The sequence below is a fragment of the Peromyscus maniculatus genome, chromosome X (genome assembly GCF_049852395.1).
Source record: "Peromyscus maniculatus bairdii isolate BWxNUB_F1_BW_parent chromosome X, HU_Pman_BW_mat_3.1, whole genome shotgun sequence".
Lineage (NCBI taxonomy): Eukaryota > Metazoa > Chordata > Mammalia > Rodentia > Cricetidae > Peromyscus > Peromyscus maniculatus.
Window position 1 is genome coordinate 105,018,262 of NC_134875.1, and position 19,488 is coordinate 105,037,749.

Below are 19,488 nucleotides of genomic sequence, written 5' to 3' on the forward strand. Positions count from 1 at the left end.
GGCCATTTGTCATAAATTATCATAATGTGGTCTTGAGTAAGCCAAACAAATTAATTTCTCTAGATATTATATAATGCTTGGATAGACCTATCAGGCAATGTTTCTGTTATTACTTAAAAAATACAGGTAGTCTTTAAGAGTTGTTCACAAGTTGTTTTTTTTTTTAATGTCATTTCCAGATTTGTATTCTAGAACACATGGAATAATTCATAATAACTGAAGTATTTTAATCAAATACTAATTCTGACAACTGCATTATTATTATTATTTAAAAATAATTAAACTACCCTGCAGAGATATGTGTGATTTTCCTTACGTGTTTCCATTCTTTGATTTTCATTTAGTTGATTCTATACTTCTTCCAAACCCATCTCATCTCTCTATTCCCCCTTTCCCTGCTGGAACTTTTTTTTAACTCTTGTGCATGCTTGGTAACTGCTCTACTACTGACCATATATCCAACCCTTGACTTTTTGCAACTGGGTCTAACTATGTGGGTTAGGCTGGCCTTGAAATTAAAAATATATCCCAGGCTGCTGTGGAACTCCAGGATACACATGCTTATACTAGAGTACTTGCATAACTATGCCCAACTTAATTGTATTTTTCATGACTTAAGAAATAAGACTTTGTATGTAATTCAATTTTGCTAACATCATTCTTCTAACATATGTCTGTTTCCATATTTTAGAAAAATGAAACAAAGAAACCTTGGAAATTTCTAGTTAAAATAGAAGGAGAGTGGTTTTATGGACCTCCAATTTTACATGTTGGCCCTGGTGAAACTATCCAGTATCCTTTGACATTCAAACCCATTTTGGAATGTGAAATTATGGTATGAAACCATGGATTCTTCCTGACATTATTAATATTTAAATGAACAAATGTATAGGTAGCAGTCAGTGTAATTCTATAAACGTTGACTAACAATTTGTATATTCTGTAAACGTGACAGTTTTACTTAAAATGTTGTTTAGGCCAATATTTGTCATGCCCCAATGCTGTTGTCTATGAATATTTGTATCTATGTTATTTTCAGAAAGTGTGCTCCATGATATAAAATCATTGTTCCTATTCATTAAGTCAGTTGCTACATCTGAAAATTGTCCCTTAGCAATATTTCTTTGATAAGGTGGTAAATTATTGCTGTGTGAGAATGCTTATATATAATGAATAGTGTCCAGAAAGATAAAAAATTAAGAGCATTTCATTAGTGCATTCGTTGTTTAATAAAATAATTTTATGTGAACTGGAAATGAGAGAACAGTTTTTTACAACCACGCTTTGCTGCTGAGACTCAAGATGAATAGGATGAGAGATTGTTTGGTATTGAATTATGACTGCTGACTGTTTGAGAGTTGAAAATTGTCTTGTTTATCTTAGGGTAAACTTACTTTACAAAATGAAGTAGATGGTATGGCACACGTCGTTGAAATAGATGGGATTGGGACAAAACCCCTGGCCTTGGATCATATTGTTATAAACTGCATAGTGGGAAATGTGACAGATAAGTCCATAATAGTGCCTAATTATACTAAAAGTCTCCTGACATTTAAGGTAAGACATTTTTAGTAAGAAAATGCTTCCTTCTGAATACACTTTAAATTATATGAAACATGTTAATCATGTGAAAATTTTAAAACAATTTTACCTAATGATGTAAAGCAGTGGCACATAGGGAAATGGTTATAGTTCTCCATTTTTGTTATTCCAGTAGCTAATAATTTAATTTTAATTATTAAATGGGGTTAGCATCAAACAAGTCTGTTGTTGTTTTTACTTTGTTTTCTATTTTTTAGTCCTTTTTTGATAGGACAAATTTCAAGATAGTTTCAAGAAAATGTAGAAGCAAAATTATTTTTTTAATATTTTAAAATAGGGTATCTCTTTGTAGTCCACGCTAACCTCAAACTCAAGATCTTCCAATCTTAATCTTCTAAATGCAGGAATTGCAAGCATATGCCACTGTGTTGGTGGGAAAGGCATAGGTCATTGGGGGATAATCTGTGCTCAATCTGCAGAAGACTCTGAGTTTAATCCTCAGCACTGAAAATAAAATCAAAATCCAACTCTTAGTTTTAACCTACAAATTGTAATGCCTCCAATGTGTTCCTCAAAACAAGCCTCATCCATCAATTGTAGGTGCCTACATCCAAGTTGAGAGGAGAAGACCTAAATATGGAAACTCCCTGTGCTTGTCCTATGCTCCTTTTAAATATCATATATATATATATATATATATATATATATATATATATATATATATATATATATATATATATATATTGGTTTACTTCTTGCTAGATTTCAAAGAATATTCTTTGTAGTAAATAACTAATACCCTTCCGTGTCATCTCTTAACTTCTGGATGTAGTCTGTAGTCCCTGATATATCTTTTCCTCACCACACATTACTGTCCTGTTTACTGTTCTTCACAGTGTGAGTGTAATGTATTCATATTCTCTCTCCTCTCTTCTCTCCCTCTCCCCTTTACCTTGCCCATTACTCTACCTTTCCCTCCCTATTCCTTCTACCATTTCTTTCCTATCTCTCTTAACTCTCACTTTCTCACATCCAGGGCTTTGTGCATGTTAGGCAGATGTACCATATCAGCTCAGGGACAATGTTTTATATCCATGTTTTATTCATATTATAAGGCCTAACATTGAGGCCTTGAGAAGATAATAGTACTTAATTTTTTTTTTGTTTTAGAAACAAATGAAAACATAAAGGGTGAGTTCAAGGAAAGTCTGGTCTACAAAGTGAGTTTCAGGACAGACTCCAAATCTGCACAGGGTAACCCTGTCTTGAAAACCCCCCCAAAAAAGTTCTTTTCACACTCAAAGACAATTCCATTTATATTCAAGTGTTTTATCTTCTATTTAAATCATTTTGTAACTGAGCTCTAGGAGTCTAGTCAAAGAGAGAGAAGAGGGATTCTGTAAGGAAGGGCATCAAGATCATGATGGGGAAACCTACAGAGATAACCAAACCAAACTAGTGGGAACTCACGAAATTTAGATCAGTAGCTGTGGAGTAGATACACACATAGACACACATACATACACATAAATAAAATGAAAATGTAAGTCTCTAACATGTTTTAAAGTGTTAGATTTAATTATTATGAATTCATCATAATAGACATATATAGAGAGAAACAATTAACTGAAACTTTAATCAATGTTGTGCCAAAATTCTGCTTAAATATTCTTCATATACTGTGTTATTACTAACATGCAAATTCACCAAAACAGTTCTATTTCTTGTACATCAAATTCCACTAAAAATTTCCTGCCATCTATAAAAGATACTGATATTTTCTGATCAATAATTACCAACAGAAAATAACATTTCTTTTCTGCAAAAATTATTTCCCTTGTTCTGATTTTCCATAAGCCTCTTCTCAGTTTTTTTTCCTTAAGCCTCTTCTCAGTTTTTTTCCTTTTCTTGAATAAAGCAATTTTCTGACTTCCATTTCAATGAAAATCAATAAGTTTAATGAAAGTAATTAAATTAGAATACATTTTTATGCAGTAGCTTATGACATTAACTCATATAAAGTAGTGTAACATGATAAAACAAAGAATATATTTTTTATTGACATTACCTAATTCTTACTTTCCAATCCACTTTTCTAGGTAACTTCAGATCTAGAAATAGTGTGGGGAAATTCCTATATCACCATAGAACCTGACAACTCAATTCCATACACTCTCCATGTTTGCCCTTGGAAACGTGGAGATTTCAGAGGTATAAAATCTTTAATAAAATGTTATTATTAGTTACATTGCCAGGAGGGAAATATGATAATAATAAATTCAACCATAATATATGGTTCTTTTGAGTAAATGATAAGAGGGAAAGCTTAATTTGTCATTGCACTCTTTATCCAAATAGAGTTTTAGGGAATGCATTTTATGACAAGTATTATTTTATCTTGGCAAGTTCAACTCTATCTATAGAAGAAATTTCTAGAAGTTGAGTACTTAGTTAATGGTGTTTATATTTGAAACTTAGGAGATACTTTCAGATAACACTACCAATATATGAACTCTAAGGTATTCTACGATAATGCCTTTGGTACTATAGGAATGGGTATTATAAACCTTCTACATGTACTCAATTAACATATAGAAATAGAGTTAATGTTTAGTATGTATGACGTATTTTTTATCTCTAATAAAATATTCATTTATATAAAGTTACCAGTGATACGTGAGCAGAATTATCCTACTGAGAAGATTGTTATATATTCAATAAACATAATGTTAGAAGTATATTAAGCTTATTATGATTAAGTGTATTAAGTGCTTATCATCATTTGTTCTCTGCAAGTACTGATTTCTTATCCCTGTTTGCCTTGATAAAGACTATCTCTGCAAAGGACCTATTAAAATATGATAAAATTGGAAAGTATCACCCTATTGCAAACCTCTCAATGAAGTAATTTATTTTACTTTTGGAGATAAACCAGAAAATGTGAAATGATAGGAAATTTTAATTTCAAGTTTCAATCTGATTGTCTTTTTTCTTTTTCACATTCTAAATCATACTGCTTGGTAGATTTCCTTAATTTTACAATTTTAATTTACAATTTCAATAAGAGAAAATAAATTGTTCATAAGTTTCAAATTATTTATTTCTTTTCCTTTTTCAAAGATAGGCTCTTAATACATAATAAACTTATCATTTCACTTTGCAAATTGTGTTGTTGAAGCTACACACTCTTATACAAATGCATATGTATTTTTATAAAATATAATTCTTAATTTCCTGTTGTATAGAAAACTATGAATTTTGTTGATTATGAAAGGGAACCACAAACACTTGAATATCATTTAATGCTTATAAATTCCTTAACAAAAAAAGTCTTTTCAATTGACATAGATGGAGAAAATAAGATATTTCATGATAAATCAAATTTAAAACAATATCCGTCCACAAATCCAGCCCTACAGAAGGTACTAGAAGGAAAACTTCAACCAAAGGAAGTAAACTACACTCATGAAAACAAAGGCAATAGATAATCTCACAAAAAAATACAAAGAAGGGAAATGCAAGCGCGCGCGCACACACACACACACACACACACACACACACACACACACACATTCATGCAGGCATGCACACACGTTCTGTATCCTCTCCCTCCCCCACCACTCTCTCACACAAACACAGAAAAGTAAATTAATACATATAACCAAACAAATCATTTGTAGAAGCCATTGAGGTGTCTCAGCATATGAAAACCCTTGCTCCAAGCCTGATGACTTCAGTTTAATCCCTGTGATCCCTGTGATGGTAGGAGAGAACCTACTGAATCTTGTCCTCTACCCTTCACACACTCACTGTGGCATATTTGTACTCACACAATACACTTGTACTCAAATAATAATAAATAAATGTAACACACTGTAAAAGTTCTTTGTCCAAAGACTTTAAATTATTCAAGCTATGAAAAGGATTAAATAATTATATTTAATATGCCTTTCCTGTATGTAATCATTTTGTTGATATTAGTGAGGCTATATATTTTCAGAACATGGTTTTGCTAGTCATATTTCATGAGTCACCTGAGTGCATCAGCACAATGATAGATATGATATGCCTCCTGACTTCCATGAATTTATATCTCATTGTGGGTCTAAATATCTATAAATCAGTCTATAATTTGATACATTGAAATTTTAATCATAGGCACAGGAAGCAGAAAATGGGAAGAAACATTATTCCCAAAGTGGGAATATTAATCAGCTTCAATAGAGGGTAATGGTTTGATCAGGACCTTAATGTATGTGCTGGGATTTTTATCAGTTAGTGTGATTGGGGAAGATATCCAAACAGTTGCAACAACATTAGTGGAAACACAGTGAACGTAGTTCATGTAAATCAAAAAATAAATTAATGTTATGGAATAAGTATGTGAATGGAATGCAGAATGACATATAGCTAGAAATATATGCAGATTTTCCTAGGTATAATCATATTGTATATCTTATTGAAGTGGTCTACTAATACTTCTTCATATTCCTCTAAGTGTTAGGATTATACCAAAGATAAGTTTCAGCAGAAGGCTATAACAAATAAAATTTATTGAATTGAATTCATTTAAATGCATTAAGAATTATCAATCATAAACAGGCTAGGGTTGTAGCCAAGAGGTAGAATACCTGAGTAGCATATATAATGCCCTCCATTTATGTTCATAGCACCACAACCAAAAATATGCTTTAAGAATGCACTGTGTCCTTCTTGGTCTTGTGGCCTGAAACTGTCTCTAAAATAATGTACAGTGATTTATTTATATTTTATGCTCCATGTACTTAAAGTGGATAGAGTGGTCAGGTACATATAATGGCAGGTAGATACAGGCGATACAAGCTGAGAGTAGACACAGTATCTGTAAATACAGTATAGTTGTGGAAGACCTTAGTTTAAGTTAGTTCCTAAGATGTTCTAACTATTGCGTTAGAAAACTAATTCAGAGGACCAATTTTATATAATTTCTTGTCATAATAGTTGATTTACTTTGTAGCATACACATGCTTGATATAGTAAGATAAAATTTACTCTTATTATCAGTGATCTTAGTAATCCAGTGGGTCTAGAAGGCAAGTGGGTAGCGATGATCAATTCTAACAGTAGAGCATGATTAAGCTGCCAGAAAACACACTTCTCAATAAAACTAATTCCTTTCACCCCAGAAGCCATCAGCAGTCCAAAGCTCATCAGTTAGGGATGAAGAGTGCTCAAGCTTCTGAATCTGTGCGAGAATTTTTACTTGATCTCTTGCAGGAGGTTTGGCAGTAGGATCAGAATCCATCCCTGGTACATGAGTGGGATTTTTGGAGCCCACTACCTATGATGGGACACATCTGGGAGCCTTGAAGCAGGGGGAAGGGCTTGAAATTTCCTCTACTGTGTGTGCCTCCCCATGGGAGGCCTTGCCTTCTTGTGGGGTGGACGAGGGTGTGAGTTGGGAGGGGGAGGCTGGCGGGGCAGGAGGAGGGAAGAGGGGGATCTTTGGTGTGTAGAATGAATGGAAAATTGTACAGTTAAATAAAAAACCATCCTCTAGACTATCCACAATTATGTGTGCCCATAAGATTGAGATGTAGTAATGAGATTACATGTACACATTACATGGAAATGCACGGTAAATGGGGAGAATCATAGCTGTTATTGCACAAGAAGTTTACAAGAGACAGCCAGTGTATTCAAAAGTCAGTAATTTCATAACGCCTTGCATGATGGTTTCCTCTAACAGAACCCTTAGTTCTGATAGGTTGACCTTCTGAACTTTAGTTGTCACTGCTGTATACTCCATGGTCTTTTGCTATCAGCGACTCTGAATACCCAAACAAGTGAAAATACTTTTTTCCATATTAGTCACTTCTTTCTCCTATCCAGGAGCAATGTGGACAGTGTTATACTTTCTGCCACTCTCTATCAACCAGGAATAAGGATATGAGTAAAGATGCTGTCTCTAGAGTACGTTCACTGCACTAATTGTTTGATATGTACATTTTATTTTAAATATCTTTTATGTACAAATATCATTTTATTTTGTTACAAGATGATTGGCTCTCTAAAAACTTTCTCCAAGGAAACTACATTCCAAGAATACATAATTCTTCAATTTACTATTAAGTAAAAACCTAAGAAAAATTTGAGGTTTTATGTAAGTTATACTTGTCTTTATATGTAGTAGAATTCTACTAAATCCACTAATATAGTATTTATAGGCACTAGCTAAACTATTTGATTATGATGCATGATTGGGAACACATGGATAGTGTGAAAACATTGCTTATCCTATGCTGATACTGAATGTCCACAGCCAATTTCTGAATTATATTCTAAATATAAATATATTAACCACAGTTTTTAATATTACTGCCAATTTTGAATGTGTCCAATTTAACACAACAAAAATTACAATGGAAGTTTCAGCAGTTACAATTTTATGACTGCAAAATATTTTATATCTCAGATGTTTATGGGAAAAATTAAATTTGGAATACTATGCAATTTGTAATTATAGAAAAGAAAATAGTTTGTAAATGAGATAATAAATAGAAATGTTATAAATGTCTAAGGACAAAATAGATAAACACAATCATCCAGGATCACTAAGTTACTGAAAGCTAATGCAGACTAATTATTGGCCAATTTTTCTTATTATAGGAATTCTGCTGAAAAACAACTAATAAGGATTTGTTAATGTTCCCTTGAGATTTCTATTAAATTGTTTTATAGCTTCATCATATTTAACTCTGGTACTATCATATATGTTTGGTATGTAATTCATAGTAACTTTGATGTCTGAGACTGTTTCAGAAACTCCTTACTGTGTAACTTACATTCTGTACCTACCTATGTGTTACAGGTGCAATTACGTTTTCCGTTAAGAGCAGAGATGAGGAAGATTCTCAGGAGGACACAGATCCGGAGAAAGATATCTCTTCTCAGGAAACACCATCAGATCCGTCTACCATTATTTTTGAGGAATACTCAGGTAAACTTATGATAGTGAGTTTTGTTATTGTACTATGGAAATTCTGATCATCTTTTGGCTTTAAATTAAATATACACTTTAAGTGCATCATACATATCACAACTTGTGTTGAATATGCCTGTCAGAATATTGCATTATTTCAGATTTAATTTTATATAGGTTATTTTCTGAATTTGTACTGCTCTTAAATAACAAGATTATTATACCTCACCACAAAGATTGTTTATCTTTGTATTAGTGCTAAGCTTTACCCACTTTTGTGTTATTAAATAAGGAATATATACTAAGTTTCTGATAAGATATTTATGTGTATATTGTCTTAATATTGTAGTACAATTTTCTTTTCAATATAGGGTATGATAGCAGTCTTTCTCTTATCAAACAAACTTAATCATATTTTTTTCTTATAAAGCTTAAACATTGTGAAACATATTTTTAGAAGTATGAAGAAGAATGAATTAGTAAAGAATTGAAATAGAGTGTGTTTCCTGGAAAATGAGTTGTGTGAGTGTCAGGGTTGTAATAGGGTGTTAGAGAGGACCCAAAAGATGCAAAATTCTCAAAGCAAAGGTGTATACCAAGAAGATTATTTCTTTCTTTTTGTTTTCTTTTTGTTTATTCTCCCCTCATACAATACATTCCAACTGCATTTCTATTGAATGAATTTGTATTGCAATTCTTTAAAAAAGTAGAAGCAATAAATAGATGTCTTCTATTTGTCTGTCTCTCTTCTCTCTTTCCTGTCTCTGTTCCTACCCACATGCATGTGCACATACACATGACACATATCATACACATATACAACCTCCCTCAACACACATATAGAGCACCTGTGTGTTATATGTGCAATTAATTACATTGTATGTTAAAATCAGAGAGAATCTCTCTCTCTCTCTCTCTCTCTCTCTCTCTCTCTCTCTCTCTCTCTCTCTCTCCCTCCCTCCCTCCCTCCCTCCCTCCCTCCCTCCCTCCCTCCCTTTCTCTCTCTCTCTCTCTCTCTCTCTCTCTCTCTCTCTCTCTCTCTCTGTGTAAAATTGTAACTAGAGTTTTCCTGCCTTGCTCACAGTCAGGACAAATCTCTGTCACCCTCCAGTCCCATAGCCGCTCAGACCCAACCAAGTAAACACAGAGACTTATATTGCTTACAAACTGTATGGCCGTGGCAGGCTTCTTGCTAAATGTTCTTATAGCTTAAATTAATCCATTTCCATAAATCTGTACCTTGCCACGTGGCTTGTGGCTTACCAGCATCTTCACATGCTGCTTGTCATGGCGGCAGTTGGAAGTGTCTCTCTCTGCCTTTCTGTTCCAATTCTCTTCTCTGTTAGTCCCACCTATACTTCCTGCCTGGCCACTGGCCAACCAGTGTTTTATTTATTGACCAATCAGAGCAATTTAACATACAGACCATCCCACAGCATGGAGTTTTTGTCTGAATCTGTCAAATGTTAATGGACTAGACATCGTTAATGTAATCTTGACTGTGTATATTGTATATACTTACTGGATCTAATTTTTCTTGTATTAGTTATAAGTTTTTTTTAAAATTTTAAACAAAAAGATAGGAAATGTGGTATTGTATTCCCCCAAATATTATGCATGCTAATAAACTTATAGTCCATTAACTCTAATAATAATAAACTCTAGTCCATTAATAAGTGGACCAATAAACTCTAGTCCATTAACATTTGACAGATTCAGATAAATACTCCAATAAGAACCTAACCTGTTTGGCTAAGTGTGTTAGTGATCCATGCATTTAACCCCAGCACTTTAGAAGCAGATGCAGGCAGATCTAGGTTAGTTTAAGGTCAACCTTGTCTACACAGAAAGTTCTAGGCCAGCCAGAAAAGAACTTATCTGGAATTCCTCTATTTCCTTCACTCTCTAACTTATAGTTCTAAATGTGTCTCAGATCCATTTATTTTATGTATTTTATGATAGCTAGGTATTTGAATGGGCTGGAGTACAAGACAATATACTGCAGTACAAAATAGCATAGACTGGGGTAGTTCAATAAAATATAGAACTGTGTAATGTATACAGCACTGTATGTCATTCATTGTCACATGAGGTCACAAAAAGTGTCTTTTAACACAATACTTTGCAGTGCCATGGAGATTTCAGAAGAGACAGACACCGATAATAACATTATTGTGAGCCCCTAATTCACAGATAAACTGAGGAGAAAGGAGTTAATAACTTAACTATGTAATTCAATCTAGAATCATAGTTCTTGAAAGTTGTTTTTTGTTTGGTTTTGGTTTTTCGAGACAGGCTTTCTCTATGTAGCTCTGGCTGTCCTGGATCTCGCTCTGAAGACCAGGCTGGCCTCGAACTCACAGAGATCCACCTTGCTCTACTTCCCGAGTGCTGGGATTAAAGGTATGTGCCACCACCACTCGGCTAGTTCTTGAAAACTTTTAAACACAATATTATTGTGACTATGTGTAAAATTCACTCTTTGCCCTGAGGTAGCTCAGCACTAGAAAACCCAAGAATCCAGAAATGAGAAGCTATGCAGATGGAAACTGGACAGAAAGAGAATGAATTTGATGCAAGTACAGAACCTCTCTCTGAAGGGACTTTTTGGCTGATCAAGATTTAAGTTTTGGTCCCAGAGTCTATATATCAACAGAGGCAGATTTTCTTGCTCTAAAGAAAAACGGGCAATGCTGACATAAACATCACCTCACTACTTCACCTAAACATCTTTCTAGCTTTCTTTGAGTTAAACTGCAAGAATTTTTAAAACTCCCATGGTACCTGGGCCTAATACTCCTGAACCTCTCCTTAATTTAAATTCTTATATGACTACCAATGAACTGTTCATTGCAATGCATTGTTTAGATGTTTCTTGGTATCAGTATATGAATGTTTTGGAAGGTAGAGTAAAGTATTTTTCATTCAGACCATTAATGCTTGACTTAAAAGTTTCTTAAGTTTACTATGCTGGGGAAATGAATGAGTTACTGGAACAGGCATAAAACCAAGAGCATTGCCTACTTGCCTGGCCATACACAATGGGGCTTCTCTTACTGCTCACCACTGTAATGAAAGAACCTCCTGGTATTCTTAGATTTCCTGAGAAGTCCAAGAAAAGTGACATAGATGCCAAGATGCCAGCCATGGTCGTACATGCCTATAGTTCCAGCATTTGGGACTCTGAGGCATAAGGATTATGAGAGTTTAATGCCATCCTGTGCTTTAGTGAGTGCAAGGAAAAAGGGAAAAATATAGAAAAGTAAGTTCGAAAATGGTATGTATATGGATTTCATATTTGTATAGGATTCTGAAGCCTATATTAAGAAATGCTTGTTTGTTGTTGTATCTTTAGTTTTTGTTTTGTTTTGTTTTGTTTTCAGATGAGAAGGTTAAAACTTTAAAAATCTGGTATCATATTGAGATCCATAGCTCTCCTGCACCTCCTGTAGACACAATTGAACTTCACTGTACAGCTCTGGTAAGAGCCCCGTAAATGTTCATAAATTGCCATTTGAGAAAGAGCTATTATACACTAAGTTTCTACCCTTAAAAATACACATGCCAAAGGAGTATACTGAAATTAATCAGTCAGAGTCACTCTAGACCTTCAATGCTTTGGAGAAATATCTTTTAGTTATATGGCACCTTGTAGTGACTTGCTACTTAGCATCTGCCTGCACATTTCAAGATTGTTATGTAAATTTAACTTTAGCCTATCTCCTATATTTAACATATAGCCTATCTGCATATATGTGGTACAAGTGAAATTGTGCTCCCTGGTCTCCAGCATGCATTCTTCCCAATATCCACAGTAAGATGTTTACTTTGAAATGTATTTAGAGTCCTAGTGTGGATTTTGGAGTGCTGAGATTAAAGGCGTACGCCACCACTGCATGGGGAGATTTTCTTAATTAAATATTCATGTGTTAATAAAGATGTATCCAAAACTTCTTAATAATTCAAACATCAATAGTCTAGATTTAACTAAAGCAAGATGATGTTAATTGCTAATAATAGTTTAATTAGATATAATCATTGTATTGTTAGCATACAGAAATTTAAATTGATCATAAACAAATAAGTGTTATTTTCATAAAATCTTAAAATTTAGCTCCTAATAATATAAAGTAAGAAAATATTTCTAATATTTTAAGTTTATAAGTTGATTATATCCCAAGATGTGTTCTGGATAAATCTCCACTGAGGCATACAAAATACCTGATGAAAATGTTGACATGACGAATGTAGCTTGCAAAAGCATTATCTTCAAAGTGGAAAATTATTTAGCTTGATGATGGTAGGATAATCTCACTCAATGAAAATGCCCTATTTCCATGGCCTAGTATTTGCAATAATGTGGATACTTAAAAGGCTATTTTCATTTATTTTAGATTTTAAATATTTACTTGTTACTTTTATTTTAGATGTATGAATTTGTGTCTGTATGTAGGGATATTTTTCACTGTCTGCATGCCCGGTGCCCTCAAGGCCTGAAAAGGGTATTAGATCCCCAAAAACTCAAGTTCAGGATGGTTATAAGCTGCTATATGGGTGCTAATAACTGAATCTAGGTCCTCTGTAAGAGTGGCAGTGCTCTTAACCACTGAGCTATCTCTCCAGGCCCACTTTTATAAAGGGGATTTTTATTTTTTATTTATTTATTTTTTTAATTTATTTTACAATACTATTCACTTCTACATAATAGCCACAGATTCCCTTGTTCTCTCCCTTCCTATGCCCCTCCCCTCCCCCCCAGCATACCCCCCATTCCCACCTCCTCCAGATCAAGGTCTTCCCCAAGGACTGGGATCGACCTGATAGACTCAGTCCAGGCAGATCCAGTCCCCTCCTCCCAGATTGAGCCAAGCGTCCCTGCATAAGTCCCAGGTTTCAAACAGCTAACTCATGCAATGAGCCCAGGACCTGGTACCACTGCCTAGATGCCTCCCAAACAGATCAAGCCAATCGACTATCTCACCTATTCAGAGGGCCTGATCCATTTTGGGGCCCCTCAAACTTTGGTTCATAGTTCATGTGTTTCCATTCATTTGGTTATTTGTCCCTGTGCTTTATCCAACCTTGGTTTCAACAATTCTCGCTCATATAAACCCTCCTCTTTCTTACTAATTAGACTTCCAGTGCTCCACCAGGGGCCTAGCCGTGGATGTCTGCATCCAGATTCCTCAGTCCTTGGATGGGGTTTATGGCACAACTATTAGGGTGTTTGGCCATCCCATCACCAGAGTAGGTCAGTCCCGGCTGTCTCTCAACCATTGTGAGCAGTCTTTTGTGAGGGTATCTGTGGATTTCTGTGGGCCTCTTTAGCACTTTGTTTCTTCCTTTTCTCATGTGGTCTTCATTTACCATGGTCTCCTATTCCTTGTTCTCCCTCTCTTTTCTTGATCCAGCTAGGATCTCCCGCTCTCTATCCCTCGCCCCTCGCCCTTCATTGCTCCCACTCATGTCCAGGCTGTTCATGTAGATCTCATCCATTTCTCCGTGTCTTTCTTGGGGTCCCGTTTTTCAGGTAGCTTCCCTGGTGATGTGAGTAGCAGTCCAGTCATCCTTGTTCCACATCTAGCATCTTCCTATGATTGAGTACATACCATATTTGTCTTTCTGAGTCTGGGTTACCTCACTCAGGATGATTTTTTCTAGATCCATCCATTTGCCTGCAAACCTCATGATGTCATTGTTTTTCTCTGCTAAGTAGTATTCCATTGTGTATATGTGCCACAATTTATTTATCCATTCTTCAGTTGAAGGGCATCTAGGTTGTTTCCAGGTTTTGGCTATTACAGACAATGCTGATATGAACATAGCTGAGCAAGTGCCCTTGTGGTATGATTGAGCATTTCTTGGGTATATGCCCAAGAGTGGTATAGCTGGATCTTGGGGGAGATTGATTCCCAATTTTCTAAGAAAGCGCCATATTGATTTCCAAAGTGGTTGTACAAGCTTGCATTCCCACCAGCAGTGGAGGAGAGTTCCCCTAATTCCACATCCTCTCCAGCATAAGATGTCTTCAGTGTTTTTGATCTTAGCCATTCTGACAGGCATAAAGTGGTATCTCAGAGTTGTTTTGATTTGCATTTCCCTGATGATTAGGGATGTTGAGCAATTCCTTAAATGTCTTTCAGCCATTTGAGCTTCCTCTGTTGAGAATTCTCTGTTTAGTTCTAAAGCCCATTTCTTAATTGGACTGTTGGTCGTTTTGATGTCTAACTTCGTGAGTTCCTTATATATTCTGGATATCAGTCCTCTGTCAGATGTGGGGTTGGTGAAGATCTTTTCCCATTCTGTAGGCTGTTGCTTTGCCTTGTTGACCGTATCCTTTGCTCTACAAAAGCTTCTCAGTTTCAAGAGGTCCCATTGATTGATTGTTTCTCTCAGTGTCTGTGCTACTGGTGTTATATTTAGGAAGTGATCTCCTATGCCAATGCGTTCAAGACTACTTCCTACTTTCTCTTCTAGCAGGTTCAGAGTAACTGGATTTATGTTAGGTCCTTGATCCACTTGGACTTAAGTTTTGTGCACGGTGACAGATATGAATCTATTTGCAGCCTTCTACCAGTTATGCCAGCACCATTTGTTGAAGATGCTTTCTTTTTTCCATTGTACCCTTTTGGCTTCTTTGTCAAAAATTATATGTTCATAGGTGTGTGGGTTAGTGTCAGGGTCTTCAATTCGATTCCATTGGTCCACATGTCGGTTTTTATGCCAATACCAAGCTGTTTTTATTACTGTAGCTCTATAGTAGAGCTTGAAGTCAGGGATCGTGATGCCTCCAGAGGTTGTTTTATTGTACAGGATTCTTTTGGCTATCCTGGGTTTTTTGTTTTTCCATATGAAGTTGAGTATTATTCTTTCCAGGTCTGTGAAGAATTGTGTTGGTATTTTGATGGGGATTGCATTGAATCTGTAGATTGCTTTTGGTAAGATTGCCATTTTTACTATGTTAACCCTGCCTATCCATGAGCATGGGAGATCTTTCCATTTTCTGACATCTTCTTCAATTTCTTTTTTCAGGGACTTAAAGTTCTTGTCATATAGGTCCTTCACTTGCTTGGTTAGTGTTGCCCCAAGGTATTTTATGTCATTTGTGGCTATTGTAAAGGGTGATGTATCTCTAATTGCCTTCTCAGCTTCTTTGTCCATTATATATAGGAGGGCTACTGATTTTTTTGAGTTGATCTTGTATCCTGCTGTGTCGCTGAAGGTGTTTATAAGCTTTATCAATTCCTGGGTGGAATCTTTGGTGTCACTCAAATCTGCAAATAGGGAAAGCTTGACTTCTTCCTTTCCAATTTGTATCCCCTTAATCTCCTTATGTTGTCTCATTGCTCTGGCTAGAACTTCAAGTACTATATTGAATAAGTATGGGGAGAGTGGACAGCCTTGCCTCGTTCCTGATTTTAGTGGAATTGCTTTGAGTTTCTCTCCATTTAATTTGATGTTGGCTGTTGGCTTGCTGTAAATTGCCTTTATTATGTTTAGGTATGTTCCCTGTATTCCTGATCGCTCCAAGACTTTTATCATGAAGGGGTGTTGGATTTTGTCAAATGCCTTTTCTGCATCTAGTGAGATGATCATGTGTTTTTTTTTTTCTTTTAGTTTGTTTAGTTTGTTTGGAGATTACAGGGGCTCCTTCTTGGAGAAGGGGATCCCTCCCGGTGGGGCTAGAAGGGGACCTGCCCGGTGGCCAGAACCTGGGGCCAAGTTGGGCAGGTCTTCCCAGAGGGGCTGGTGCCCAGGGATGGGGTCCGGGTTGGGCCCGGATACTCACCTCTGGTCCAGAAGGGAAGTAGGGGCAGGATAAAGGGGATTTTTAAATAGCATAAACAACCTCTTGATGTGTGAAATGATCACTGAATTAGAATTTTCTCCTTTTTTTTCAGGAGTGAGCTAATTATATTTTAATCTTTAGCAGTTGACAGCGTACACTGACATGGAAATGAGATTAGTCCCCACCTGTCAAAAATCTAAAAACCTCAAGTCAATTTAACAGGCCCTCTGGGTTTTCTATTTTTGTTTCTTTTCTTTTTTTACTATGAAAAATTTTTTCATTCATTTTACACACCCTTAACAAAGTGTGGTAGGAAAAAATTTAGACACTTAAGATATTAGGAATACAAGACAATGTCTTACTGAATATTTGTTTAATATGATTAGGAAGATGAGCTGAAATGTGTAAAAATTAGCAAACATATATGCAAATATGAAATCACCAACACCTGTGCACATTCTCAATAAAACTTTTATGAAGGGTTTTTATTTTCTTGTAAGAGTTCCTAGCCCTTTGAGAAAATACTAATGAAAAACATTGATATTTATTTTATGATGTTCATTTTTTAATTTTATAGAATCTTATACAGGTTGAGAATCCCACAATATTACAGTATTTCTGTAGCTATGTACAATTTTAGAAATTACAAAGAAATTGCTATGTATCTCTTACATCGAGACATTTCCAGTATGTTTTCATTTTTTTTAACTTAAATAGAAATATCGCCGTTTCATGAGTTTATTACTTGCATAAGTACTGTAACTACTTATTCATTGTTCCACTTGTGATTACAGGCAGCTTTGCTATTTTAATTAAATATTCATTTTCAACTGAGGCTGATTGAAAAGGTTCTTTTTTTCAACTAATTCTACGTTGGAGGATATTGTCGAATGATGTTGCTTCTAATTCATTAAGTTTTCCTGTCCTTCTAGTCATAAAAGTGTATACTTTCTTTTACTTTTACAAAACCTAATTTAATAGAATGACTTATTTTTTTAAATATTCACAGCCAAACCTTGTTATGCTCCTTGAAGTAGATGCTTCTTAGTATTTCCAAGTATATACTAAAAATTGTTTTCTTCACATAAATATCACTTCCCCATATTTTCAACTGCATTTGTTGGTTTGCAAACTCATTTATGAAATGTTTTCCTTAAACCTAAGATCATAAGATATAGCAATGGTATATTCATGATACTAAGACATCTCTGATTTCCAGCTGCTTCTCAGCTTTTATTGTATTTAATGTGATTTCCACATTTTCTTTACACAAGAATTAATCATTTTTTTCCTAAAATGGACTCGATATAATATTTGTATTCTAAAGGTCTTTACATTTATGCTTACTATAGGGTAAAGGAAATAATGCCATAGATTATATTCTCAGTAAACAGTAATAGAATGTGAAGACAGTAATTTTGATGATTTAAAGTATTTAGGATTTATTTTTTGGATTTTTAATATTTTTGAATAGTTTAATAGACAAATAAAATATAAAACATCTCCTATACACCATATAATTTTGATGTGGGAGACTCAGAGTAAACTATTTTTCTCCTAATGACGTTTAGTAGCTCTAGTAAATAGCTTATGAAAATGTGTGTGAATAAAACTTCATGTGCTACACATGAAAAGAGAATACTAGAACAAATTCAAGATGGAAGATGTTTAATGGATTTTTTTTTTAGCCAAGTTCAACTTTTTTAAATAACGAATAAAGATTTATTCAGATTTAACATCATACTTTGGGAATTTGGAGAAAAAATTACAACTGTTTTGAGATATTTATATGCACAATTGAAAAAATATGTAATGGGAATGGAAAGAGAAGATGAGATTGGACCTGCCCATCTCTTCACTTTTAAAATCATCAAATGGGGAGTATATGTTAACTAGGTGACCACTTTACAATTATCTGAAAGACTATAATTTTAATAAGTGCATAAAGTAATGCCTTTTCACTGTTTTGTGGTTGATATATTGTGTATCCTAATAAACTTATCTGAGGGTCAGAGAACAGAACAGCCACTAGATTAGACATAGAGGCCAGAAAACGGTGGCACACACGCCTTTAATCCAATCACTTGGGAGGCCACACTAGGAACAGAGCCAGGTGTGGTGGCACACTCCTTTAATCCCAGCACTTGAGATCTAATGTCTTCTTTAGGAAAGACACATGCCTTTAATTCCAGGAAGCGATGGCATGAAGCAGAAAGGTATATAAGTTTTGAGGACTAGAAGCTTTGTATGCTTTTAAGCTTTGAGGCTTTTAGCAGCAGTTCAGCTGAGATCCATTCGGGTGAGGACTCAGAGGCTTCCAGTTTGAGGAAACAGGATCAGCTGAGGAATTGAAAAGGTTAGCTGTGGCTTGTTCTGCTTCTCTGATTGTTCAGAATTCACCCCAATACCCGGCTCCAGGTATGTTTTTATTAAGAAGAACTTTTAAGATTCATGCTACACTGTTTATGTTGTGGGTTGAATTAACGAATTGTGAGGTGAAAGGGGTAAGATAAAAGGTGGACTAACATGAGAAAATACAGTTGCATACAGGTAAGAGCAGCAAAGGTGTGACAAGGACATTTCTAGTTTATAGCTGCCTCCCTTGTTTCTGCAAGTCCCGAACTACTGTAATGAATTCTTCCATTTAAGAAAATTGTAGAAAGAGAATATAGGTATCCTTCCTCTGAATTACATAGTACTTTCAAACTGCCCCAAGTTCCATTTGTTTATTGACTTGGTAATGTTTTCAAATTAAATAAAATTAAAGTTGGAAATTTCCTCAATGAAATTTTACCTAAATTAGTAGTATTGCATGTTTTCCACCTCAGATTATGATCATTTTATGATGAAATCATGATTATCTTCTGAGAGAGGATATAGTGAAATATATTTCCTGCTACTTCCTATTAGATTGACTCAATTGTTTATGTGTGAAAACATAATCTTTACGTGAGCTCTACAAGGAGGAAAAAAAGAAAAATAAACAAAAAAGGCCACAAGATTAGGCCCAATTCTGGAAAAAAATTAAATGCAAGAGAAAGAACAGTTAGAAAAAAACAAAACCACTTGGTGAGGTGATAAAGTTCTGCTCCCAAGCATCTCAAGTTGCTGCCTTCAATCAGTACCTTTCAAGCAACAAGGCAACCTGGACAAACTTGAGATTTCAAGTGTGTCCTGTGTCATATTTTCACATGGA

At 35.0% G+C, this 19,488-nt stretch overlaps 1 protein-coding gene across 5 annotated transcripts in view; it reads left to right on the top strand.

Annotated features, from left to right (window-relative positions):
- The window catches only part of Cfap47 (cilia and flagella associated protein 47), a 234,556-nt gene that overhangs the window by 154,599 nt on the left and 60,469 nt on the right, over positions 1-19,488 (top strand). For all 5 annotated transcript variants that reach the window (XM_042269235.2, XM_042269236.2, XM_076562695.1 and 2 more), the window contains exons 48-52: positions 692-835; positions 1,384-1,557; positions 3,642-3,753; positions 8,393-8,521; positions 11,887-11,984. In XM_042269235.2, the coding sequence (XP_042125169.2) occupies positions 692-835; positions 1,384-1,557; positions 3,642-3,753; positions 8,393-8,521; positions 11,887-11,984 (657 nt within the window). The remainder of the gene's footprint in view (positions 1-691; positions 836-1,383; positions 1,558-3,641; positions 3,754-8,392; positions 8,522-11,886; positions 11,985-19,488) is intronic.